This window comes from Barbatula barbatula, assembly GCF_947034865.1.
Source record: "Barbatula barbatula genome assembly, chromosome: 8".
Classification (NCBI taxonomy): Eukaryota; Metazoa; Chordata; class Actinopteri; order Cypriniformes; family Nemacheilidae; genus Barbatula; species Barbatula barbatula.
This window is the reverse complement of record NC_136771.1, coordinates 22,346,577-22,373,532: the sequence shown is the minus strand read 5'-3', so window position 1 is coordinate 22,373,532 and position 26,956 is coordinate 22,346,577. Positions and strand designations below refer to the sequence as shown.

The 26,956-nt window shown below is 38.5% G+C and overlaps 1 protein-coding gene across 4 annotated transcripts; it reads left to right on the top strand.

Moving 5' to 3' along the window:
- The first annotated feature begins 1,097 nt into the window (after nucleotides 1-1,097).
- On the top strand, nucleotides 1,098-26,438 carry dachb (dachshund b). 4 transcript variants are annotated; one of them, XM_079461920.1, is made up of 12 exons: nucleotides 1,098-1,869; nucleotides 12,135-12,250; nucleotides 17,205-17,324; nucleotides 20,737-20,844; nucleotides 20,947-21,116; nucleotides 21,308-21,446; nucleotides 21,895-21,966; nucleotides 23,046-23,176; nucleotides 23,258-23,405; nucleotides 23,860-23,997; nucleotides 24,080-24,145; nucleotides 25,730-26,438. In XM_079461920.1, the coding sequence occupies exons 1-12, from the start codon at nucleotides 1,427-1,429 to the stop codon at nucleotides 25,765-25,767; spliced, it is 1,689 nt and encodes a 562-aa protein (XP_079318046.1). In that variant the 5' UTR covers nucleotides 1,098-1,426; the 3' UTR covers nucleotides 25,768-26,438. The 4 variants fall into 4 exon arrangements, with proteins under 4 accessions (XP_079318046.1, XP_079318045.1, XP_079318044.1 ...); XM_079461919.1 differs by having other exon boundaries at nucleotides 1,164-1,869; nucleotides 21,305-21,446; XM_079461918.1 differs by lacking the exon at nucleotides 25,730-26,438 and having other exon boundaries at nucleotides 1,277-1,869; nucleotides 24,080-24,389.
- Nucleotides 26,439-26,956: the final 518 nt, after the last annotated feature.

The following is a 26,956-nucleotide window of genomic DNA, read 5'->3' as shown; positions in this document are numbered from 1 at the left end:
ATGCTGCGGCCAAACTTCCTACAGGGAAGCGCAAGAAGATCATGTCACACCCATCTTACGCTCACCGCACTTGCTTCCAATGGAATAAAGGATTGAATTTGTGATCCTGTTCGTTCAATGTTATTGTTTGTTTACAAGGCCCTTAATAATCTAGCTCTTCAATATTTAACCGATCTCCTGATCCCATACAGTCCCCCAGAACCTAGAGATCTTGGGCTACTCATGGTTCCCAAATCAAAACTTAAAAAACGAGGTAATCTTGCCTTTGCCACTATTGGCCAGTAACGAATGGCATTCCATTGCATATGCGCCATCTATCTCCATTTTTAAAACCAGACTGAAAGCACACTTATTCACTCTTGCTTTAGTCATCGTATCTGTCTGTCCAGCGCCTTAGTCCACCTCGGTGGTTTTTAAACGTGCTGTATAAATAAACATTGATTGATTGATGAATTTTGCTATCAGTCTCTCTGGAAGACTTCATTACGCAAAATATAAAACCTTTGTGCTCATGGCCGACTTTCTATGGTCCTATTAAAATCTTTGCTACAGATTCTGTTTGGACTGAAGAAGACTGAAGAACGTTCGAAGGGATGTGCAGTCTGATGGGAACTCAAATGTGGTCGAAGGCATGTGTGGGATATTTTTATGGCATTTCTCTCAAAGGATTTCTCGTTGCTCCCAGGAGAGGGGCGCACAGAAGTCTTTCCACAGACACATCCAGATGTGCGAGCATGTTTTCCCAATGATGCTGAACAGATGGCATTCAAACGCTTGAGTACCTGACTTGCCCTGACCTATAAAAGACAAAGCTGAGTCTTCTCCAGCTCAAACATCGCGTCTTTGTTTTCGTGACACTAGAATGCGATGTGTGTTGTACGGTATATGATAGATATACACTTCATTACAAACATGTCCACGAGTCGACTAACCAACTCTTCAACAAAAGAATAAAACAGGACCATCAAACGACCTTGACGCATCGCAACATTAAAAGTTTATGTATCTTCAATAAACATTTAAATATTAATGCAAAATGAAATCGGGCACCCGTTTTGTAGGATGGTCCCTGAAACAGAACACACAAGCTTGTCATTGAGTCATTAAATCATTGAGATGGACACCGGCTCAATAGAGAGGGAGGGCTGTATATGTCGACCTCCAGTAAAGTCTTAGCCCATGAATTGAATCACATGCGGTTTGCAAAACGAAACATCATTCCCCTTAAGAGGCGGAGCCAAGCGAACCGAGAAACTCTCCGTTCATCGGTGTTTTCACACGGGCGAAGAGAGGCGCACAGGTCGGTGGTGTCAGTTTGGTCTGTGAACACTACAAGAGGGCGGACACAAGGGTATGAAAAGAGAGAGTGGTTTGGAAACAAAGGGCCTGATACAACACACCGAGAAAGTAAATCGTTACGACCACCATGGCCGTTCCTGCCACTCTTCCGGTGCACTCTGGGACTTCTGCGGTGTCCGGTAAACTCTTCAGGACTGATCCGTTTTTCACGAGTCCCGCGGACTCTCCGGGACTGATCAACTCTCTGAACGCGACGCTTCCGAGCGGGACGGCGAACAACGAATGCAAGATCGTGGAGGTTCACGGGGTGAAAGTCGCGTCTTTTAATGTGGATGGACAAGAGCTGATTTGTCTCCCCCAAGTCTTCGACCTTTTCTTGAAGCACCTCGTTGGCGGATTGCACACCGTGTACACGAAGCTGAAGCGCTTGGATATAAATCCGGTGGTGTGCACCGTGGAGCAGGTGCGCGTGTTGCGCGGACTCGGCGCGATTCAACCGGGAGTGAACCGATGCAAACTCATTTCCAGAAAGGATTTTGAAGCGCTGTACAATGACTGTACCAACGCGAGGTGAGTTTACATACATATATACATTTCTAAGGTTTATATTTGAAATAAGTGGCATGCCGGCTTCACTCCTGTAAACAGTTGGCATCACTTTACAGTTGCATTTGTTCAAATACGCATTTGGGAACTTTTTTGATTTTATAGAGAAAAAGTAATTTTCGTCCTTTTATAGAAAGGATTACGAACCGTATGGTGTTGACGTGCTCAAAAACAGAGGCAGGTTGCGCTTTTGGGAGAGGAACAAAGTGTCCCGTTATGTCGCAGCGCTTTAGACAAACTCGCCCGAATCGTTGCAAGATGCGATAAAGCAACAAGTAGCGGAGCATCCTTTGTGCCTTGTTTATATTCTGCGTGCTTTTTAAATAATACAAATCCAGAGTTTTTTTTGTATTAAACGCACTCTGTTAAAAGTGCGTCCTTGTTCTCTAATTGGACGGAACGGGTCCGTCAGAAAGCATTAGTCACACGAATACACATTGTGCGTCAGCTTTGTTAATTTTTTCGTGGCCAAAGTGTAAATGCCATTCTTTGAAGCCGAGCGCACGCCTGTCCTGTTCGATCTCTTTCATCCTCTCGAATCAATTCTCCAGATCCTCCAAACGAGAGCGCATGAGCATTGGCCATCCGTGATCTTCCACAAATGCATTTTGCCTCTCCATTACGTAGTCATGCACAAGAGAAGTGCTCTTGTTTTCCAGGTGTGTTAGTGGATGGGATGAGGTGCACATATACATAATATTGCTTTCTCTACTTTATGCGTCTTGAAGGGTCGTTCGGCGTTCCTGAGGTGCGCTTGTCAGATGGACGTCTTTAATCGTGTTTTTAACCACGTTTTAACTCTGTGAACGCCCCCAAACTAAATATGCCCTAAAAAATTTCCGTCAAGTTATGAGTTATGCTTTTCTGAATGTTTTTTAAACGTTCCATTAAGTTTAGCTAATGTTCATTAATCATTTGTTAACGTTCTTGGTATGTTTTTGGCACTTTTAAGAGAACGTTTAGAGAACATTCTGGGAATGTCTTCTGTTGGCTGGGTAAGTATAGTTATGTATGCCAATAATAAATGAAAATGTGAGATTAAGGTTAATCGAGATTCACATTAAGAGTAATATTCTCGCGTGTTTTTTAATTTTAGATCCGCACTTTTATAAACTCCTGTCCTGCTACAGCTGTGTTTAAACTTTAGTTAACAACAAAGTTATTTGTTTATTAAATAGCATCAGCAATAACTCAAACAGGGCCCAAAAAACAGAGAGAAATAGAATATACACATTTCCTTTCTGAGTAATAGAGTTAATTTTGTTAAATGTTTATTCCTCGTAAAGTGATTTTCTTACGCGACTGTATGTGTTTTAGTGTGTTTTGTACAGTGCGTGAAAACACTGGGATCGTGTATCCTTTACAGACTCAAGTTACTCTCACGCTTTATCCATAGCAGACAATAGGTTCAAATATGGCGCTTTGAACCTGATGTCTTAATCCTTCTCTTTGTTGCGGTCCGTTTGTGCACAGACCATAACTGAATAGGGGGAAGATATATTGTCCTATTAGGTCATGTGTTTTGAAGAAAGCCTGTCATCATGTTTCAAAGGGGGTTTTGGATACATTCAAAGATTCGCAGAAAGTTTTTGTATGAAGTGTGAAAGTCAAAACTGTAGGCCTCCTAATTTAAAATAGACTGTGGAATTTAAAATAGTTATTGCATTAGTCAATGTTTAGCCATGTTCTAACTTGAGGATTTGTAGTAACTAAATAACTGAGAAGAATAAGATTAGAAGGTTCCAGGAAAAGCGTTATTATTTTTTATTATTGTATTAAGAATTTAGCGTTGGTCAGATTTCACCTTTGTGTTTTTCTGAATTGGATTATGTTTCCAAGCAGATGGTTTACACCGGTGTGGATGAGTGAACTTCTTAATCACCTGTACACATTGCAGAAAAGACATGCACACACACAATATGCACACAATATTCAATTCCTCTGAATAAACATGTCTCACCATATGTGATCTCAAGTTAAGAACACATTGTCACCGGCTGAAAGGGTGGTTTGTTTTATTGCCCAATAAGTCATGACCGGTATGTTTTATTGCCGAAATTGCACTTTATAAACATTACCATTTATTGAGGTGAATTTGCAAACCAAAAATGTCCAATGTTTAATTCAAGGAGCTCTTTTAGTCATTCTTAGAAATGCCTCGAGTCATGACTGAGTCAGTAGAAAGTACCTGCGTGATACAAACATGAGTCGTATTTTTAAACAAAATGGCATCTGGGATCATCTCCTGAACTTTTGTATTGAGCTCATAGTGAGAAGGACTATGAGAGCATTCATTCAGTTCTGTTTTGAGTTGTTTCTTACATTCAGTACAGATGAGCTGCAGTTGTACTTCGCGAGGTTAATGTGTAGCATGCAGTGGACGTTTTGATAACACTTAATTACATTTGTCCAAATCAGAGGCGGGTGTTTCGCGGTACGACTTCTGCATCACATTCTGCGCAGTGTGCATCTCTGTAAGGCATCGGCCTGCATACAATAAAACATTCTTATCAGAGTCCAAATTGCACAGACCAGGTGAAATTCAACATACTGTGACTTTCGGTACGCATCCGCACAGAATAGAGAATAGACTTTCTAAAAACAAGCAAAGGAAATAACAAGTAAATTAGCAAGTTAAAATGTCCAGCCAGTATTATTTTGGGTTACCAGTAGAAGAACCGTTACTTGGTTAAACTTAAATGCGACAAAGTTACAATACCCATTAAACAAATTGTTACTTAATAAAATGAACATAGAATAACAATGTTAAACATTGTACAACAACTAGATGTACATTTACATTTATTCATTTGGAAGACGCTTTTATCCAAAGCGACTAACAAGTAGGAGAGCATATAAACATTTTGTCAACACGCTAAACATTACCGGTAGTTTACAAGGCCATGCTACTAGGAGGGTTAAAGCCGGAATAAGCAAAGAAGAGAATATGAACAACAATATAGATAAAATACAGAATATTTATTAGTCAAATAAACAGGTATGTTTTGGCAAGCGATTTGGTGCATAGTTATATTATTACACAGTATCTACACCATCGTGCCACGACAAAAGATGATAGAGCCCATTAGATCCCATTATAATGATCTATTTTGTCCGAACTGGATGGGTGTAGACACGGTGTTAACCACTAGCCAGACCGATAAACAATCACAGTCCGGAAGTTAACTTTGTCCGATGAAACCGTCTATATTGTGTATTACTTTATCATTTAAAGTTTATTGACCAATCGGCATCCAGAATCCCAGTTTTGTGTTTTGTGATGTCAATCTGGAATCAGGAAAGGAATCGACAGATTCAGCATTTCAGTGCTCAATATTATTTCATTGTTTTACGTAAAACATTACTCAAACACGGTAATAAGTTCACCGAATTTAGCCTCTGCTACAGGATTGTTTAAACTTACTATTAAAACTCTAAATAGCCCAATTATAAAAACAAATACAGAATAATTCAGTTTGGAATATTACAAAATTTAATTTTTACAGTTTTAATTTTTGAATGTAGTTCACCATTAAAATGTGAGCAATTTGTTTTCTGGAAAATGTTTTTACCATTGTTGAAATACTCTGAAATAGCCTACACGACTTGTTTGTCTAGAGCTTTTTAGCATTTGTTTAGCGATTATTTCACAAAGAGACGCCCTCTATGTTATGCTAAGTGATTAGCTGATTGTGAGGTGCTAAGTGACAGGTTAGCATGTTAAGTGGTTGCGCTACTGAATGAAACAGGAGCGATCCGGCATCTTTTTTTCATGACCAAGAGCTCGTGCGGTTCAGAGACGCATAAATGAATGATCTCGTCTAGACGAAACAAGAGTCAGCTTGTTTTCAAACCCAAAGATCTTACTTCTCGTAGCTCTAGCATCATGACCTGTTTATGACTTCTGTTGAGCGTGTCGTGCGTCAGTGTGTGCAGTGCGGTTGTGCAGATGGGTAACGCGCGGATGGATAGATGCGTTGCGATAATGTTTCTCAGAATGAAAAAACGACTTCTGTTCGCCTTTCTTATCTGACTGGGAGAGATAAGCTGCTGTAAAATTGTCAGTTTCCCTTAAGACGGCCAGGTTGAGACAAACACACACACACACCCCTTTTCCTGTAGAGGTGTGGATGTTATGGATGGATGTTAGACGCATGATAAGCCTTCTCTTCCTTCTTACCTCTCCATTAAAGGCTTGAAGAAAACAAACTCGCAGAAGGGTAGAGAATGACGGTGTATGTTTCAATTGCCGTTTTTTGTTCTCTTGCCTTTTTTAACAGGTTTTTATGCGGACAGTTTAGATTCTGAAATAAGTCATATTCAAAGTTGCTGTAATATTACATATTAATATCATTCAAATTTTATAATAACATCCCGAGTGTATATCTTCAGACTGTAAGAGACTAATGTACATTACTTGGCAAAAGAGTTCATTCATGCATTTTTGGAGACTTTTACGCATATAAATGATGGCAGATGCCAGACAAGGTATGCATTTTTTATCACTACATGCATTTACTGTAAAAGTTCACCCTGTAAAATTGCTTACGCAATGTTCTTCTTTTTGAGCTACCGAAACACATCTGCAGAATAAGACCCCTAAACGAAGGCTTAATTCACTGATACATAAACGTATGTCATCATTTATTCACCCTCATGTCATTCAAAAACCCGTATATGACTTGCAAAAACAAAAATAAATGTTTGTGGTTTGCGTGCGTACAGTGGAAGTCAATGGCCTCCAGTGTTGTTTGCTCAACAGCGTTCTTCAAAATATATATTTTTGTGTGTTGCGCAGAAGAAAAAGAAAGTAAAAAAACAGATTTGACACCATAATCTTTATCAAATCACTGTAACACATGGCCTTCGGTAGTTGTTAATAATATTTCTCACTATAGACTGCCGTGTTGTTACCCCTTCTCCCAATTTCACCCGTTCCCATTCTGCAGCGTAGTTGAGATTCTGCTCGCGTCTCTCCGTCCGATCGCAAGGTGTCATCCCTGACTGTGCTGACTTGGCACTTTCTGACACACACGTCCATAAACACACACACAGAGGATTGTTTATTGGCCTGGTGAATATGTCCTCTGTCTTAAAAAGGACAGAGAGGAAGGAAGGAGGAGAAAATTGAATAAATGTTTTAATATTCAAGAGGCAAAGAGGAAAAGAAAGACGGGATTTAGAATGTATACATGAGGTTAAGATCGAAAATAAGAGTTTCCTTCACTGGTAACTGTGATTATTGTGAAGGCAAGCATTGCTTGTATCGGGGTAAAAACTTGACAGAATATCCTAGCGAGAACAACACACATTAAATAGTCTTTAAGTAAAGAATAAAGTAGCTGTACTGTATCTCTCGTCATATTTTCATTAAATCCAAACACGACAATACCGGCCCCACCACACACAAACCCACAATAATGTTCTTGGCGGATGGATTAAATATAACTGTGTTCTAATGACACAAACTCTGTTCACCTGGTCATTTTGTGGCTTCGAAACCTTTCTATATTTACACAAGCAATAATAAAGAACATGCTGGAAGCCACCACTTGTTTCCTTCTGGCCGTCTTCCTCTTTCACTCTATGAATAGACATCAGCATTTATATTTTGTCTTCTGTGATTCTTTAAAGAAAGAGAATGAATGCTTTCTTTGTGTGGTCAAGAATCAGAGCCGTGGATAAACTGTGCCTCTCTCTCTCTCTCTCTCTCTCTCTCTCTCTGTGACTGTCATTATCTTACTAGAGACATGAGACATCCATTTGCAGTCTTAAATGATTGTATTTTGCACAAATTGTATACTTTATTAGAGACAGGAAACACTTTTAACCTTTGTTTTCTCAATTTTTGTGCTGGTACTTTTTAAATGCTTTTTATTGTTGTTTATTGTTGCATATTTCACATAAATTATTGTGATGTAAAGTATTTCAAGAGTTACAAGACGATTTTTTTATTTCTTTATTTTACCTTTTTTATTTACTGACCTTATGTTGTTCCAAACTCACGAATCACTATAAACCTCTAAATAAATACGATTTTCTTTCATTTTATGGACAACAGCAGCCAAATACATTCTCATAAATTTCTTCTGATTCAGCGTTTTTGGTGATCTATTAGTTTTACGTTTAAATAATATCTTTTTTTAGCTATTTTAATGTTTTAAATAAGATAACAGCTTAACTTCAGGGCATTATCATTGTGTTCTATTCATATTATACTGTATTCACCAAGGCTTTTGTAGTTCTGTACAAATATAAAGTGGCAGGGGATGTAAATGATATTGGTTTGGGCATTGATCAAATCCACTCTCAAACAGTGTCGCACATATTGTAATTCATTCTCTTCTCACTTCTTTCTTTGTTATTTTTTGTTGCAAGCCTTTTTTCTTTTAGGTTCTTTTCTCTGTCATCTCTCTGTTCATCTTCTTACTCGATTGAAAATAAGAGACCATAATTAGCCCTTCTGCGGTCGACACAAAACCGGCCAGGGAAAGATGGAGCTATTGTATTTCTGAGAAGAAAGTCAATAGATGTCATTGTGCATGTCTGTGTATATAAGAGTGTGTGAATGTGCGCCTGTGTGAGAGTGTCTGTTTATGTGTGCGCTGCTTGTCTGTCCTTATTATCATACGTGATAGCAGGCTACATAAATTCAATACCTAGTTGGAATGAAAAGAAAGAAAGACGACCCTAACCAATCAATAAAGGGAGGATTCCCTCCAGAACTGAGATCTATGACATCATGGTAGAAAATAAATACATTTGAAAGACAAAGAAACAGATGCTCTCTCAGGTTTGTTGAAGGATTTGAAAGACAGTCCTTTGGACACTGGTGCATTGAAGTGGATTATTTCAATCCAACATTGGGTCAAAAATGGACAAGCGCAACCAACAATACTGGGCTTTTTTCAACCCAAAGTGCTGGTCTGTTTTAACCCATTATTGGATCAAATTTAACCCAACAGTTGGAGGTTGTCCATAGTTGACCCAACGATGGGTTGAAATAACCCAACATGATTTTTAGAGTGAAGGAATAAGAAATAATTTGATCCAAATTTGACGATTCAGTTCTGTGTTTTCAAAGTTGACAAGCACTTTTTAAGACATTTTATTGGTTGAATGTTCGCAAAACCCAGTGACAAACATAAAGGGTGACTAACAATAATGATTTATGGCAGAAAATAAAAATCACAAAATATGGAGATATTAAGTTTCAGAAGAACGGCATGTTTTTTTATTTAATATGAAACATTTGTAATATCAAAATAATATATACATAATATTTTCAATATAAACATTTTATAAACACAATACAGAAAAACTGTTCCTAGTTTTGTAATGTGAAATAAAATATTGTTATTATATTTATCACAGCGAAATATTATATCATAGCAGTATATGTTGTAATTTGTGATGATTAGAAAAAATACATTAGAGGAAAAGTCCTGTCACACTAATGCGAATTGAATTAAGGCTCAAAAACCATCTTGCTAATTAAAATGTATTTTTTTTATTCCAAATGGGACCTGTTCTTGTGAAATTCACCTTTACCAGTTATTGACAGAGGAACTACAATGAAGACTTGTGGTTAACGCCTATGACAGCTGTCTGGTATCTTTCACTGCAATAAATAGCACAAGACACCTTGTGGGTCTGTGTGTGCGATGGACAAAATGGATAGTTGTTGAACGGCTTGTGTCTGTGTGTGTTTGCCTGAGCTTCAGTAATATGTCTTTGATCTCGTGGGGAATCCTCCCCTGTCCTCCATCTGCCACCAATCATCACCGATGACACAGTATTGATTGAGAAGACGTTTCCATAGTAACCGGCTCCTGGGTGTGATCTGATATATGTTTTATGCAGAATGGGGGGATAGTCTTCGATAAAATGTAATTATATTTTTACTTGGACTCTTGGGTAAACAAACTGTTGTCGTGTATTCACAGCGATACAACATCAAGACCTTTTGTGTGTGATATTAACGGATGCAGATGATGCTTTGTAATGTTGCAAACTGTACACACATTTCATAAAGCGAGTAGTTACATGAACAGTTAAAACAATGATAGTATCAGATGTTGTTCATTGATTCCATGGTACTTTTAAGGTACTTTCTAGTATACCATGGTATTGCCATCTGATACCATCACCTTACCATGGTACCTGAGTTCCAAAGCCATTGTGTTTCCAGTCTCCAAGGCATTTCACTTATTTTATTACATTTTTTGTATTTGTGTGCGCGCGCAGTGAACTTCGCATGACTGCATCGCTTCATCAGCTCGCCCTGTCGTTCAGTATGAGAGAAGGATTCCTTTTCTCTCTGATGATACAGAACAAAAGAGCTGTTGTCAGTAGATCTGGATTAGGTTTGTTGCGTTTCTGTGTGTGCGAAGAAGACAGAGCACAAGACAGACGGACAGAAGTGGTATATAGAGATCAATGAGACCGTATTACTGTAAGCTTTGTAAACAGCGTTCTTCCTTTTGTCTGCTCTTTTAAGAAAGAGGAAACCATTCGCACCCCCGTACATCAACATACCGTCCCACACACAGCGCGCATTCCTGTTGGGCTGACACAGCGGGTTAGTGGATGTATAAACATTACACACAGGGATGAAAAGAGAGATATGAGTGGATGGATCGCTGTGGAAATGCTCTTTTCTCTCGGTTTGGATGTCAGGCTAATTAAGAATACAAGCGTACACAATCCTTATTGTTTCAAAATCAGATTGCCTTCTAAACACCCTCATTAACGAAACGTAACAGTGTAGTGTATGTTTAAGGGCCCAAAATGGAGATGTCGAGTGAAACTAGTGTCATTAAAAATGATAATTCACTTTTAATTTACTCATCCTCAGGCCATCTGAGATGTACTGTAGGTCAGTGGTTCTCAAACTGGGGGTAAAGATGGATCCAGGGGATCACAGTTTTTGTGGCATTTTATGAAAGATAGTAATTTATAATACATTTTGTGCAATCAACCATTAGAAAAATAAGGCCACCAACCAAAAGAACTGATGTTCCAGCATTGAATAATTGTGTATGTTTTGGTTTAATAAAAAACTCTGTCTGTTGTGGACACGGTGTAAGGGGCCTTACAACGAAAAAGTTCGAGATCCAATGTTGTAGGTGACATGAACAGTAAAGAAGATTTTAGCTGTGATCCTTGGTGATTCATAAAATGAAAGTTCTCAGTTTACAGTAATTTTGAGACAAAAAGTAGAGACAGTTTCAAAGAAAATGTTTTTATCGAACAATACCGATTAATGCCCGATATAATGGTGCATTTCTAGTTTTATAGATTTACATCATATAGGATATATATTTGTACATACAATACGTGCGAATACCCGTGAGACCAGGTTGGTTATCATGCAATCATGCAGTACTCAAAACTGTTCCCATGATGCACCCTGAATCGTGACAGTAAGCTTGTAATAATTGTTTACTAAGTTGTAAGGTAGGATTTTACAGGAAATGTAGGTTATTTAATTTAATTTCACAAAAATAGATATGCAGTAACCTGCAAATTTGATGTTTCATGGCGATAGAGAGACAAAAATTACGTATCACCTCTTTAATATCGATAGTTTACTTTTGCGATCTCTGACCATTGGTGTAACACATAAGTGGAGCTGAAATAAATAGCTACGAACTTGTATTCCTCTTAAAGAAATGCATCCCCTTACTATTGCTCATCACAAACGGGGTCGTGACTGTTATGAAGTTTGGAGTGAACATAATGCTCTCATTGTAAAAGTTCACAACCATCGGCGTATAAATCAACCGAGGAGCTTTAAACTCTGATGTTCCTCTGTCGATCACAGGCCCCTGTTTAAATCTCTCTCACTTTTTCTCCCACATTCTTTCGGGGCAAAAGCCTCTCAGTGTCTTTTAACCTTTGACTGTTCAGAAATCTTGTCTCTACCCCTGAGATGAACCTTTGGAGTTATAAACAAAAGCTAGACAGGCCAGAGCAGCTACCGGCTGTCCGATCTCTTTCTCCTCTTGTTACTCCCCATTACACTGAATAGCTCAGCAGTCTTTATTCTGTTTTGCCAATTTAGAGGTTGGTCTTTGTTTATTTGATCAGCGGTGCTTTGCTGGACCTGCATGGAGGTTAGATGATGTTTGGTGATTGAGCATCAAAACTCACTTCATAGTTTCCTCTTTCGAAAATTCTGAATTTTGGACAACCACAGTACTAACACATGTTTGCACCCCTCACAGCTCTCGCCCTGGCCGCCCACCGAAGCGTTCCTACGGGGCCTGCTTGCAAGAAAGCCCCAGAATCCTCCACCCCAGAGCAAACAGCCTGCTATCTCCAGCCTTGCTCTCATCCACAGGTAAAACCGACCTGACACACCGCTCTCATTTTTCACGGTGAAATAAATTCAGATGAGCTTCCATTTACTCCCTCACAACCCCCTTCAACACATATGAAGAGTGTGTTTAAATCACTCCCTCCACTGGTGTCCTTGTGCACATCTTTCATTCTCTCTCTCACTCCATCCCTCTGTTTGGTCATCTTTCATACGCACCTTCTTTTATGGGTGACAGTGATTAATGACACGCACCAGCGGGATCACTCATCCATCTGTTCATCCTTCTCTGTTTCCTCTTTCCTCTCGCTGCTTAAAAGCTTCACACCCCCATCTTCTCTTCTCAACTGTACTCTATCACTTTGAAGGGGTTGACGCTGAAAACTGCCACGGGATACAGCGTGTCTTATTTACGTACGGAGGGTCGTGTCCGCTTTTGAGAATGTATCTCAGGAAATGGTTACACTTTTGTACTTTTATTATATATTGTTTTAGTTAAAATGATTATTTATGCATTTTTCCAGTTGAACTGCTGAGTTTGAAATGTAAATATATTGAATTATATTTTAACCACGTGATCAAATCTTGCGATGATGTCACTCCCATAAATATGTTGTTTTTAAAGGGTACAACCGGGGGTGTCCAGAAACCGCGGACAACTTTAGATTTTTCTTATTAATTGAAGTATTTGCATGTACCCATAGGTCATTCTGATCAAATTTGTCATCCTGAAAAAGGAAAAATTCGAGTTTGCGTTACACATCATACGTCCAAGATCCAGTTTAAACCTTGTTTGATGATTTTCTGTCACTCAGCCAGTGTTGTTGGCTTTTTAAATCAATACAGCCATAAATATTTACGTACGTTTTTTTATTTTATCTAATGACAAGCAACATAGATAGCAACATGTCTACGCTTTATTTTTCATTGAACTCTGTAAAAGCACATTTATGAAAAAATGCAGTTTACCACTATAAATACATGCATACACACAATTTATACTGTGATAAAAAGAACACATCGGGATAAGATGTCGCATTAGTGTAATGGTGGAGGTGAGTCTATGTGAGTGGTTGGCTCTGTATAAATCACCCCTGCACGTTATATCTGCATGTGTTTTCAACATCATTTATCACAACGTGTGTGAACATGTTTGTGCACATTAACGGCATTCCATAAAGAAATTTCCCTCACGCACTTAAACTTGTGCATGGGGTCACCATGGAGGATGCGCTGGACTGTGGAGAGATACTCTGCCATGTTGGAGCAGTTACCGTGGAGATGTCACTTAGAGTCCTGGCATCGCCAAGTGCCAGATGTCAGGACTCATTAGGAATGAGAGCCGAGCAGTTTGCTTTGATTTGCCGAGTGCTCAGTCATTGTTTGATGCTATGACAGTTGGGTTCAAAAAAGGGTGTTGGCACCATTTGAGTAATTCAGCGATTATGCTCGAACCGCAGGACGCAACGGGCCGGCAGACCCAATAGAGACTTAGAAGAGCTTTGCATTTTGTTTTATAAATGAAGAGATTCTACCAAATACATAAATGTAAGTGCTTCTCCGATTTTTCTCTTGAGGAAAGTGATCTTATCTCACATTTCTGCCGGAGAGTTTAGAAGACATTGGAAGAATGTCTCAAACTGTGCTTTGGTTTGTCAAGATCAAAGTCCGGAATCAAAACGTCAACACATGTCTCATTTGTTTCAAAAGGATTTCAGGAGAAACACGTGGGACAAAGTTTAAAAGAAAATTATACACAATCGAGAACTCCGTGAAGTGTGTGAAAGAGTGATAAAATTGTCCTCTGGGATGTGAGCAGATCCTTCTGTGTTATGTGGCCAAGGACATTGATATTGTTTCTCTCAGTATGAAAGCTTAGTAAAGTGTAATTTGATTGACTTCGACATTCATTTTAAACTATTTTCCAACACACGCTTTCTAATCTGCAGCTACTGTGAATCCATGGTAACATAACTGGTTTTGTTGGCATGTTTTAGAATTTGGGGGATTGATTATCACACGACAGACCACGGGGGGAGTGTTGGTTAGGGGTGGAGCCAAGTGAATGATGCACGAGAATTAAGGAGGATTAAATATTTGACTTTCAATAAAAAATGTTGACGCTCCATATCTTGAATATATAACAGCTGTTGACCAATCATCATATTTTGAAAAGGATTATGAAAGATTCCACATCTTGAAAAACCATTTGATCGAGTCTGGAAATTGTAAGATAAAAATATCACTGATGTTTGATAGAAAAGAAGAGATTAGGGGTTTTGGTCAGAGATGCACCGTGGTGTCGTCCTGCAAAATTTATTGGATGACATCATTTATTTAAAACGGAATACTAATATTTACAAAAACGAATTTGTTTTGTTTGTTTGTTTATTATTAGTCAACTATAATAATTTATATGAAATACTTTTTAATTATAAAACATATTTATTTATTAATAATGATAATAACTTTAATATTAAACGGCGTGAAGATATTGAGTTGGCTGCATGCTGCAAATGTCCAGTGCATAATAATTATAATTGACAATTTATCAAATCTGTTGTCATGTTTTTCCAACCTGATCTCACAGGAATTCGTAACTATTTTACGAGGTTGCTTGTTCGTAATACGTTGTGAATCGTACAGAAACGTGCAATTTCTAGAAAAAAAGCAATTCTGAAACCCCACCCCTAACCCCGCCTCTAACCCTAAAGTCTCTGCCCCAAAACAAACCATACTGAAATGTACGAATTCATACGAAGTAGCCAAAATTAACCACAAGTTTTTGCTGTGAGATTGTGTTGATTTTTAGACAGGCATCGAATATATATATCATTTAGTTCTCACATTCAATTTTTCTGACATTTTTCAAAATCTAAGATAAAGAAAAAGAGAAACAAGAGTTGGTTTCTCTCCATGCATGTGTCTTGAAGGTTGGAAGGTTTATTTATTGGGAGGGACGTGTATCTCAGTAAATGGTTACATTCTGGCATAAAATGTTACTTTTATTTTTTATTGTTTTACTTGGATGGTTACTAGTTAATTTCTCCAGTTTAACTACTGAGATTGAAATTTAAATATATTGAATTATATTTTAACCAGAAGAAGAGAAAACATTTAAGCGACTGTCACTATGTATTCTTAGTGTGTATGAGTATGAGCTTTGTTTCTAGTGTGCCGTCAGAGTATTTCCCCCTCAGGACAAGATCACCTCACACCAACAAGTGCTTTCTCACTTATGTAACTCAAGTCAATGTGGATTAATTTAACCACGAACCCACAACGATGCTCGTGCAACATCAGAGCCCCTCAGCATTCACGTAAAGATGCCGAACTGTATTTTCTCGTTCACTGCAGTGTAGCATCACCTTCATAATTCTTTTGTTTTGGCAGAAAAGCATTGCAGGGGTACTGTGTGTGGATGAGATGGTAACCTTGTCAAATACAATCAGACAGATAGCGCATGCTGTCGATCTTACGTTTTGATGTCTTTAAATGCAATTGGTTACTCCACTGGGACATCGATGTGAAACTGACATGAATGAAATACAAAGAATGGGACAAGTTGGTTGAATATAATATCTCAGCTTTTATTAAATTTGGTTTGATGTTTTTAACATATTCAGCGGTACTCATGTCCGAAAATACATGTATATTTAAATGTTTATTTTCAACTTAAGTTTTTCTCACTCTGTTTGAAAATGTTATCATAATAAAGTTGCTGCACAGCTTTCAAAACAACCCAAAATGTTTTGCCCTCACATGGACGAGTCGGAAACAAAATCCGTATTGATGTAAAAAACTGCAATATGGAAACTATTTACTAATTTAATAAGTAAACATAAATAATACATGAAAATGAAAAGGGGATTTCTCAAAAAAAAACATTTTCCTGCTGTTCAATAAAACGTCCTTGAAGAATTGCATCTTTCCACTGGGGTCACTGTATATATTACATCTACATATTCATCTAAATGTAGAGCTTTTCATGCGTGTAACAGGCTAACAGAAATCTCTAGAGTTGCAGGAGGGTGTATTGAACATCAGAACTAAAATGACGGAAACACAATTTTAACATCAATCACTGGTCAAGAGTATTGATTTATTACTGCATGTCACAAACAATTACTTTATTTATTTTCATTTTTGTTTATATCCAGGGTAACCAAGGACAAGCTGTTAGCCTGGTTTATGTGCTGGTAGTGGGAGGAGTTTGAAGTGATTGATTGGCAGATGGGCATTTCTTGCGCCACTTCGATGATGTAGCCTACTTGTATAAATAATACAGTCCACCTAACAGCTAATTCAGGTTGCTTTTGTCACCACAATCGTCTGGTTGTTCTGTATAAACCGCGTGAGCATTTGCTCAGAGATTTGAGTTTTTAGTTATACTACGATTAAGTCAATTTTGTAATACTTACAGTACTACCGTGAATACTAAAAATGTAATGCATGATGTTAGTATTATATGAAATACCTAAAGCTGCAATTTGTAACTGTTTATGGTTAAAAACAGACAAAAATGTGTTATTGAGCATGTACGTAAAAATGTAAAAATATCCTGTGGTTTGTTTCAAAGATGGTAATTCAGGACCAAAAGTTATAAATTTAAGTTTATATGGATTGCATACAATTTTTGATGCAAACTAGACAATTTTTGACAATGCAGCGATTCATCCTAGTATACAGCAATGTATGGACATGTAACTTTTTTGTTATTATCTTGACAAATATGAGCACAGTTTGAGATATTAAGAAATGCCCTGAAACTGATCTTTGATTTCGCAGTGATTTTTATCTGAAAAAAACCCCAGAAAAGCAAGATTAAGCACCGATGTCAATTTGCTCCGCATTAAATCCTATTGCTGCCTGAGAGAAATGAGTGAGATGTTATGGAGATCCATTTTTTTATTTATTCTCACAGTTTTGTGTGTACATGGCTGTTTGTGTGTTCATTTGGTGCTTTCGTGTATCGCAGGTTTGACAACAGCGGCGATGGCTGAAGCCTTGAAAATCCAGAAGATAAAGATGATGATGGATCTACACAAGAACCACAACGGCTCGGAATTTGATTTAGACGAATTAAACGCTAATACAGGTAAAAACACGCAAACGGAACCGCATTCTTTTTATTCTGTGCGTGTTACTTACATAAGCTCATCTGCGTATTCGCACACGGTTACGTATGTTTGTGTTCTTTTAAGACAAAACTTGTTTAATGTGCAATCTGGAGATGTGCTAGACAGATGGCCTTGCAATAATAACCTAGGCCTTCTGGGTGAGATGAGCCCCATCACAGAGCTCGCTCAGGGGGCCCATGTCACAGGGCTACGCTTGGTTTACAGAGACTAATGGTGACATTAATGACTGGTGCCTGACTGTGCATTTAGAGAAAACCAACAACAGATAGGAGAGCGCTTAATTGTACACCAGCCTAAGAGATGAAAGAAGACTTTTGGCGAACGACTGGCAAATTCATGTAAAAATATATAAGTGATGCAATGTTATATGTGTATGAATTCTGCAGATGCACTCATGCATGCATATGCGTAATTTGCGGGTTGTGAGTGGTGGGACATGTCTCCAACACTTTTTGGCAGAAATTAATAAATGCTTGCAGAAGGTGTTTATTGTTTTGGGACCATTTACATCCAAAACTCATGGAAAATGCAGGATGCGCCGCTTTCTTACCACCACCCATTGGTCACACTTGTAACTTATATTTGCAGAAAAACACGGCCAGTATAAAAATCACGTGCATCATCCGCAGTCGCGGTGCTTGCTTGTGCATCCAATGTCCGAGCACAAAAACGCGTAACCCAATGAACAAATGACACTTTTAGTCATAGGATTAAACTGTTTGTAAGTGTAGTGCACCGCCAAGTGACCTTCCCCAAAAGACTGTTTGGGAACTACACACTGTGAGAGCTGGCGTTGAAAAGCAAAGAAGCCAATGGACGGACCGCCCACTATATATGATAAACATTACCAATGAGTTAGTGCAGACACAGTTCATTTAAGTATTGTTTTTGTCATCTCTGTCCCCACCACTTTTCAAAACAAAGTTACGCCACTGCATGCATGAGATCACACACTTCAACACATAGGATAAAGCAAACACAGATAATATCGACTTCAAAGACTGTTTTGCGAGTGCAGCGTTCCTGTCGAGAACAGCTGCGGATGAGCGGAACTGCCGAAAGAATTTAGGAGAGGAGGAAAAAAGACCTTCATCGGAAAGATAGAATGCAGTCAAGGAAAATCAGCATCAGGGATGACATCAGAAGAGAGGAAAGAGACAATGAGATACCTTTTTTCCTGACTAGTTGACAAGTCGAAGGAAAAATTCCATGCATTATTTAACAAGATGGCCGAAAGCTGTCATATGGGTGATTGCCTGCGTTAACAGAAACAGGTGTGCGCGTACGGGTGTATGTTAGCGCACGGATGCTTGTTTTCCCGTGTGCACGTGCTTAGCAGGAAAGTCATGTATTTTTACCGCACGCATATTACGGCTTCGCCTCTGTTTCTCTGAGAACGTAGGACGAGCATTTTTTTGTATTCACTCGTCCACGCGCCCTCATCTTTTAGATTTCTGTCAATGTTGTTTAAATCTGCGGCTTTGGGATAGAAATAAATATCTTTTGCATTTACAAAGAATATTATTCAATCTGATCACAGGAATTCGTAACTTTTTGACGAGGTGGCTAATGCCTATGAATGCATACGATGTGAATCCTACAAAAACGTATGATTATTCGAAAAAAAGCAATACTGTAGCCCCTCCCCTAACCCCAAACCTAAACCTAAACGTCACTGGCGCTAAAGTGAATCGTACTAAAACATACAAATAAGTTCGTACAAATTGATCTTTCATCTTTTCTGCTAGAAACCACTTTGAGCTTTAGATTTTTTTTACTTTTTAGAATTCTTTCAAAATTATAAAAAAAATATATATATATATATTTATAAATTATATCATTTGACCCGATTTCACAAGGTTAATAAACAATTGGAATTTGTACGATGTGACTCGTAGAATCCCACATTGACAGTTCACACGAACTGCCATCAGATTTCTCTTTAAAAGACGTCAGTAATCTAAAACAAGGCCGTTAACAACATCAATCAAAATCTGAAAGCCGTATCTGTTTGAGGACTTGGCGCCCGTGTTTGTGTACTTGTGTATGTTTGTGTTTGTTTTAGCGTGTTTCGCAGCACAGCTGCGTCTCTTGTTGTTTCTGATTGCTCCTGCGTTTTCAACCTCTCATCCATCTTCATCTGCCTGATTACCGTGAATTAGCACCCTCTCACTTACGGTACAGCTCCAGTCCCTGAAGATATATGAGTGTGTGTTGACACAGTCTTGATTTCCACAGACATGCAGATCAGTGCACAGATGGCGGGTCTATTGTACAGTATGTGGCGGTGAAGGGTCCGAGCTGCAGAGGTGTACTGTAGTGTTGTAATATAACTTTAGTTTTTTGCTGTAATGAGGGACCTTATTGTTTTTAATCAGGCTATTTTTGTCCGGTCGTGTGAAGATCTTATTGAAGGGGGCATGTGAATGTCTTAAGGGGGACTGGCTTTTTTCTGGGTTATCATTGATTTCTTTCATCACAATCTGCCACCTAAACACCATCTGCTCATAGTGGCACTGACATGCATGCAAATGATAGATTATATCAGCTCTTTGTGGCTGTTGCCTTTTGGCCCAATTGCGTTTCTTGTATTCTGAGCTTACGTTTTTGGAACAATATAAAATAACATATTGTGCAGTTGTATGTAACAGGGCTAACAATGTCGTGTATAACAGAAACAAAACCATTATAATGAGCCTTTAAAATATCAATTAAGTGCTCAAGGGCACGCGTAATGCTGTCCGCTGTGACACCAAGTTATGATGTCTCAATAGAATATTTCACTAAGTAGAGAAAACTGATTTTATATTTTAAAACAGCAAACTAGATATTAGTGCAAAAGATAAAGGCCTACGACAACATGATCAAACCTCTTTTTCTCCAGATCAGACCACAAAAATTGCCTAGAATGTGAAAAACTAGTATGTTCTTTAATAACTCAATTGTAGCAATAAGTGTAGAAAATAAAATAAAATGTAAATAAACGGATAAATAGAAATACAGCAAACTAGATATGAGTGTGAGAAAAAGATAAAAATGTTTGGGTGAACTGTCCCTTTATGTACTGTATTTTCTTCATATTGAAATATTTAAATTACCTTGATTTGTATCAGTCATTTTTTAACAGGTAATGCAAATCAAATCAAAATTAGATGTTTTGTTTTACGGTGAAACTATAAAATATTTCATACAGAAAAGGAATGGTTACCTGGGACATTAGGCAGCTCAGCGGTTATTGTGTTAAAAAGAGACGGTGGCGGATTACTGCAAGTGACAAGAAGATAAAATAATTCCCAAAAATCATTTTTAATGATTAATTTGTCTTCATGCCTTCATTCCGAACATTTCTTCCTCTTATGTTTTCTACAGGACACAGTGATTCGTCTTGGGAGCGACATTCGTCGCCTGTTTCAGAGAAGGCACAGCACAGCAACTCTCAGCTCAACCCTCTCCAACACACCCATCTACTGGCCAACAGTCCGTATTAAACATTCACACACACACACTGTGATACATCAGAGGCTTTATGTACTCCCTTGCTGTCTGATAAATCAGTAATGATCTCTATCTCTCGTGCAGGACTGGACCTGCCCTTTATGATGATGCCCCATCCGCTGCTTCCTGTTGGACTTCCTCCCGCATCTGTTGCCATGGCAATGAACCAGATGAACCACCTTAATACAATTGCCAACATGGTTGCCAGCGCACAGGTGCACAGCCCCGTCACCAGGCCGACATCTGTCATCAAGGTAGGAGACACACAACACGGGAAGAAACACAGGCTTGTGCGCGAACCTTACTGGCTCTTTTGCTGCAAGGTCATTCTCGACAAAAACGGACAAAAGTTACTGACTGGCAGCCTCAGTTTTCAGAATTGACCCCTTTTTAACACATTTGTCTGTGTTGTGTTGGTGTTCACACATCTGTTCCATTTTAGCAGGAGTGTTTCGAGCAGAGCCCCTCTTTGACACCATCTGTGGAGGACACACTTCCTCAGAAACCTGAACCATCACCTCAACAAACCAGTTCGGCTCACAGTAGTCCCGCACACTCTCATACACTCTCCCCTCAGAAACCTGGTGAGTTCAAACATTTAAGAAAACCACATTAACACATCTAAATACAACGTACAGTATACGCAAATGTGTAAAAACATTTCAAGGGATGGGTTGGACTTATTGAACATGCAGTAAACATCCACATGGCAGACACCCACAAAACCTTAGCTACAACCAAGAAACACCCAATGTACCAAAAAAGCACCATGCACAATTTCTTAAGACAATGCAGATTTGAAATCTTATTGGATTCACGGGGATCCTGTAATATTATTCTTGTTTCATAACATCTTGCATATAATGTCCACAGCAAACAACATTATATGATCTGCATTGAGAAGCTATATGTCTGTGCACAATACTAGCACAAAGCAATAAATGTTCATCCTGTTCATATGTTCTAGGTTTTTGTAATCAGAACGCTTCGCGTTTATTTTTGTACTTTTTTAATCTCTCTCTCTTTCTTTAGCATACGACATTCATGACAAACACAGAGAAGCAAATTCAGCTTTGCATACGAACCGACTTTCCAATGACAGGGGTGAGTTGTTGATATAAAACTCCCTGACCTCATTTACTACCATTATAGTTCAAATATTACACACAGTTACATCACCTTTGTGGCGTTCGGTAATGCAATCTTTCATTTGTTTCGATACACAAGTAATCTCAAAACAATACGATTAAATAGCTTGTTCATAATTCATCTTTAAAGGAACAGTTCACCGGAAAATGAAAGCTCTGTCTTCGTTTACTCACCCTCAAGATGTTCCAAATCTGTATAAATGTCTTTGATCTGATGAATACAGAGAATCATATTTGGAAAGATACTGGTAAATACATCAATTGCTTTATAAATTAAAATTTTCTGTTGAAAACCAAAGAAGATATTTTGAGGAATGTAGGAACAGGGCAATTCCAACATTATGGATGTGACATTTTGCATTATGGATGTGACAAAAATTCTCAGATAATGTATTTGTTACGGATATGTTAACCATCTGTTTATAATCTACTAAACCCTTGTTTATAGAGTCTAAACATCAGAAGAATTTCCATTTAAAAAAAGGAAAATGAGCATGATGGATGTGAATGGGAATTCACTGACTATGAAATGCATTTATTAAAAATTAAACAAATGGTTTAAAAATGTGGACCACCAAATTTATTTTATTGTAATGTTTCCTACTATAGTAGTCAGTGGTGGCCAAGAACTGTTTGGGTACAAGCATTCTTCCAAATATGTTTCTCTGTGTTCATGAGAACAACAAAATGTATAACTTGATTATTCAATACTCGAGCGTGAGTAAATGATGACAGAATTAAGTTTTAACTGTTCCCTTTAACAGCAAATACGTACAAAGTGTAATGTGACAGATGTACTGAAGTGTGAGACCAGCGGTATAATTCCATGGATTTATTATTGTAAAAAAAGTTAAACCAAATGTTATATTTAAAAAATGTATTGAAGTTGAGTATTTTCATGCTATAAATGTACAGTAAAAGATTATTTCCAATATTTTCTTATTTATTCAATGAATACGATTTTTATATTTGTATCTTTTTTTATTTCTTTACGTAACGTACTGTAGCTCAAACACTTTATGTTCTTAAATGCAGTTGAGCATAATGCGGTGAAGCCAGCAGTTTTTCAGAAGATGCCCACTCAAACCTTTCCTTCAGGCTTCCCTACTTCTCTCGTGTTCACCGATGGCCTTTCTTCTGTTGAGACACTGCTCACCAATGTCCAGGTATTATGAAAGATCAGACACAAATGCATACTAGTGAACCCACATCTGTGGTCTCTGTAACGTGTTTTATGCGTGTCCCAGGGCCTGCTTAAGGTGGCTTTGGAGAATGCCCGTCTACAAGAGAAACAGCTTCAGCAGGAGAGGAGAGAGCTGAAGATGGAGCTCTACAGAGAACGAGAGATGAGGGAGAGTTTAGAGAGGCAGCTCACCTCTGAGCTACACAGTCGAGGTACAAAGATCATACAATAGTGCTTTTAGAAATTGAGGTGGTGTCCACGGACAGTCATGGCATTAAAGACCTTAAAATTCTGTTAAAATGTATGCATGGTACCCGGTTACATTCCCGTGGTTGAAACATGGCACACAAAATAAGATGCACTGTTAGTCTGTGTATCTCAGTGGCACTTAGATGCATTAAAGGGATAGTTCACTCAAAATGAAAACTATTTCTCTCTGATGTTATTTTAAACCTGTATGACTTCATGCAGAACACAAAAGAAGATATTTTGAAGAACGTTGGAAACATAGCAACATTCTCCCCCATTGACTTGCATTGCACGTACCCAAAACCACTGAGACATTTCTCAAAATATCCTCTTGTTTTTCCACCAAATAAAGAGTCATTGCTTTTTATATATTGACAAGATAAAATGTTTTGCTCTATTTTCCTCTTTGTCCTGCAGCCACCATTCAGAGACGTCTGAAGAAGGAAAAGAAGGCAAAGAGAAGGTTACAGGAGGCGCTTGAATACGAGTCTAAGAGGAGAGGGCAAATCGAACAGGCCTTACAACAGGCCACCTCATCTGACCCTCTCAAACACGGTAAGACATGGTCTCAGAGAGTTTCATTCAGACCGATACACTTTCAACAGATTTGGTCACCTGTCCCTGTCTGTTAACACAGATCCAGACAGTCTGGACATGGAGACAGATCACTGCAGAAGCCCGGAGGACAACTCTGTGTTACAAGGTACTGCTGTGTTTACTATCATTGTTTCCATCACAAAAACGCCACTTCTTTACGTAAATACGTTTACTATAGATTATAAATCTGGGTTATATCCATTCTTTCAAATCTAGCCTCCGAGATCGTTTTGCAGGCACGTCCGTGGCATCAGTTCATTTGCAGGACAGGCACTGAACATCACGGTCAGAAGATAAAAATAAACAACACCATCAGCAGACACAATTTCTACAAGTAATCATTTGATCCAGTCTCGTATGAAACACTCTCACGAGCATATCGCGTATTTGTGTGGACATGCACAATTTCAGTGGGAAGTTAAATCGTTTATTAAGTTTTGATGTCTTGACCTCATTTATCCTTCCAATCTCGACAACACCGCGTGCCACTCATCCGCATCCTCCAAACAGATGAGATCATCGGCTCGCTCTGTCTCCTGAGACCGTAAGCAAATAAACACATTGATGAATCAGAAGGCCGGGGACTAATTGCAAGTTTCCTGTGTAAGCAAAAGCTCACCACAGGAATATTCCCGTTTGACCTCTCTCTCCTACTCTCCCTTCGTGAGACATGACCTGTCTTTTAAAGCAACACCTTTTAAAGCAAGTTTTTTTCGCTAAAATTATTTTAGTGGTAGAACGACTCTTAACCGGACGAATTCTACTGCCGTTGCTACATGAGCAGCCTCATAGCGGCTACAACCACACGACCCGAAGTTCTGTGTTCGGGTCGGGTCGGGCCCTGACCGCAGAAGAGTGCGACAATTGTTTCCAAACAATTCGCCATTCACGTGTATTCGCTGCCCACGGGAAGCTTATTTAGCGACAATTATCTACAACACTGATAACAGACAATTGCCCTTATCAACCACATGGGGGAACCATGAGCAAAGGTTCTATAGTGTTGCTTTAAAACATGTAAATAATCAACGCGTGAATTGTTTTACGAGTTTGCCAAAAACTGGCTAATTTGTATGAATTCTTGCGAACATTTAGTACGATTTACTTTCGCGTCTGTGACATTACGGGTAAGAGGCGGGGCTTCAGTATTGCTTTTTTTCATCACTTTTGGACGACAACATACGAACTTATACAAATTACCCACCTCATAAAATACGAATGCATCTGAGATCAGGTTGACACGACTCTTTCTTTCGGGGAACACAAATAAACATATTTTGAGAAATGCTTCAGTGGTTTAGGGTCTGCACAACGGGCTCCAATTTTGTCTGGTTAACAGCGTTCTTCAAAAAATCCTCATTTGTGTATGATGATGTGAAAAAAATGTTATTATGGTGAGTAAACGATGAAATAATTTTCATTTGGATTAATTAATTTCATAAATATAATTCATTATTTTAACTATACTTTGCTTGTAGTTGTACTTTCTCTTTTAAGGTGGCTATTTAATACTTTTTTCACAAAGTACGCTTGAGGAAGCATACAATATTGAAACAGTACACGGACAACAATCCTACTAATACTACTGAGATTAGTTGGCCTACACCTAAAAATATGCTTTTTTAAGAGCTGCCTTACGAATGAAACATGTTTGGTCATTGTTTTCTTAAATTTGACTTCTTTCTCACAGAAAGCAGAATGTTTACAAAGGACCCAATTATGTATTAAGAAGACAATCAACTTTCCAAATGAAGATTCCAACCCAGAGAGGACATCCGTGTCTTAAATAACGAAGCAAGGTCATAGAAGATCAGATCTGCAAGAGAGAGCACATCCATTTAAATGCTCTGTCCACTTTTGAACTCTTCCTCTAAACCTCATAGCATTCCAGAGCATTTGTTTTAATACTGTACATTTACTACATAAATCCCTGTTTAAGTTCAACTGCTCCATGGAGAGCGGAAATGGCTTCCTGTTACTTGTATGGAAACATGTTCTGATATTATCCACGAGGAACGGTTAGAGACCTTCACTCCGACTGTCAAAAATGGACGACAACGCCGGGCCGGTAGAAGAGGGATAACTTTTGGTGAAGAAAACTTGAGTGCTTCTCAAATTAAGTGTGAGAATGTTTCATTTGTTCTTGCTTTTCTCTCATATGTCCATCTTCCGGTTCCTCTGTCTATTTCTGTTTGTAGGCCTGTTTAGCTTCCTGATACTCGAACATTCATTTGCAGCAGGTCAAGAATATTTCTTCCTAACTGTGTGTAACGGATTTGTGAATTATTTTTGGGCTTCGTGTCACAAGCTACTGAGTCCCATCCTGACTGTGTTTGCCTTTTTGAGAAATGACTGAACGTCTTTCTTAATGAAACATTAAACTATACTTTAAGCATTTATTTGATGTTTTTAACCTCCAGACTGATCTTTCTATTTCATATTTTGAGCCGACTTACTTCTTGAAGTCATACAATGACCAGTCAATGGAAACTGGCCTGATATGGTGCGTGTTTCCACCCATCGTTTGTGTTCTGTTTTGTGTGAGATGCAGTTTATTCCTGTATCCATTTTCGATGTTGGCAGTGTGTGATGCGCTGATTTGGAATGTAATACAAAAAGCAACACAATTCCTGGATGATGCCGTCTGTCCTGTAGACATTGAAGCAAGTCTTGAAAGGTCTTGATCAATGTCTGTCATTGTTTTATGCGGGACGACAACACAAATAAACAAAGCAATGTTCATGTCAGTGGTGTCACCTTTATCAATGCATTCCTGATTGAAGCAAAAGCCGTCAAACAAGTCTATTGATTCAGGCCATGCAAATGAGACCCCATTAGAGCTTAAACCATTGGCCTTTATTGGCAGGTATCAAAGTCCTCATTAACATTCACAGTCTGGTCTTCTCAAGGGTCTAAT

Bases quoted from the DNA above. Each gene is read 5' to 3' on its own strand.
- dachb (XM_079461921.1), top strand. From the start codon at position 1,427: ATGGCCGTTCCTGCCACTCTTCCGGTGCACTCTGGGACTTCTGCGGTG. The intron at 1,870-12,134 runs GTGAGTTTACAT...CACCCCTCACAG, and splicing joins AATGACTGTACCAACGCGAG to CTCTCGCCCTGGCCGCCCAC. The intron at 17,325-20,736 runs GTAAAAACACGC...TGTTTTCTACAG, and splicing joins CGAATTAAACGCTAATACAG to GACACAGTGATTCGTCTTGG.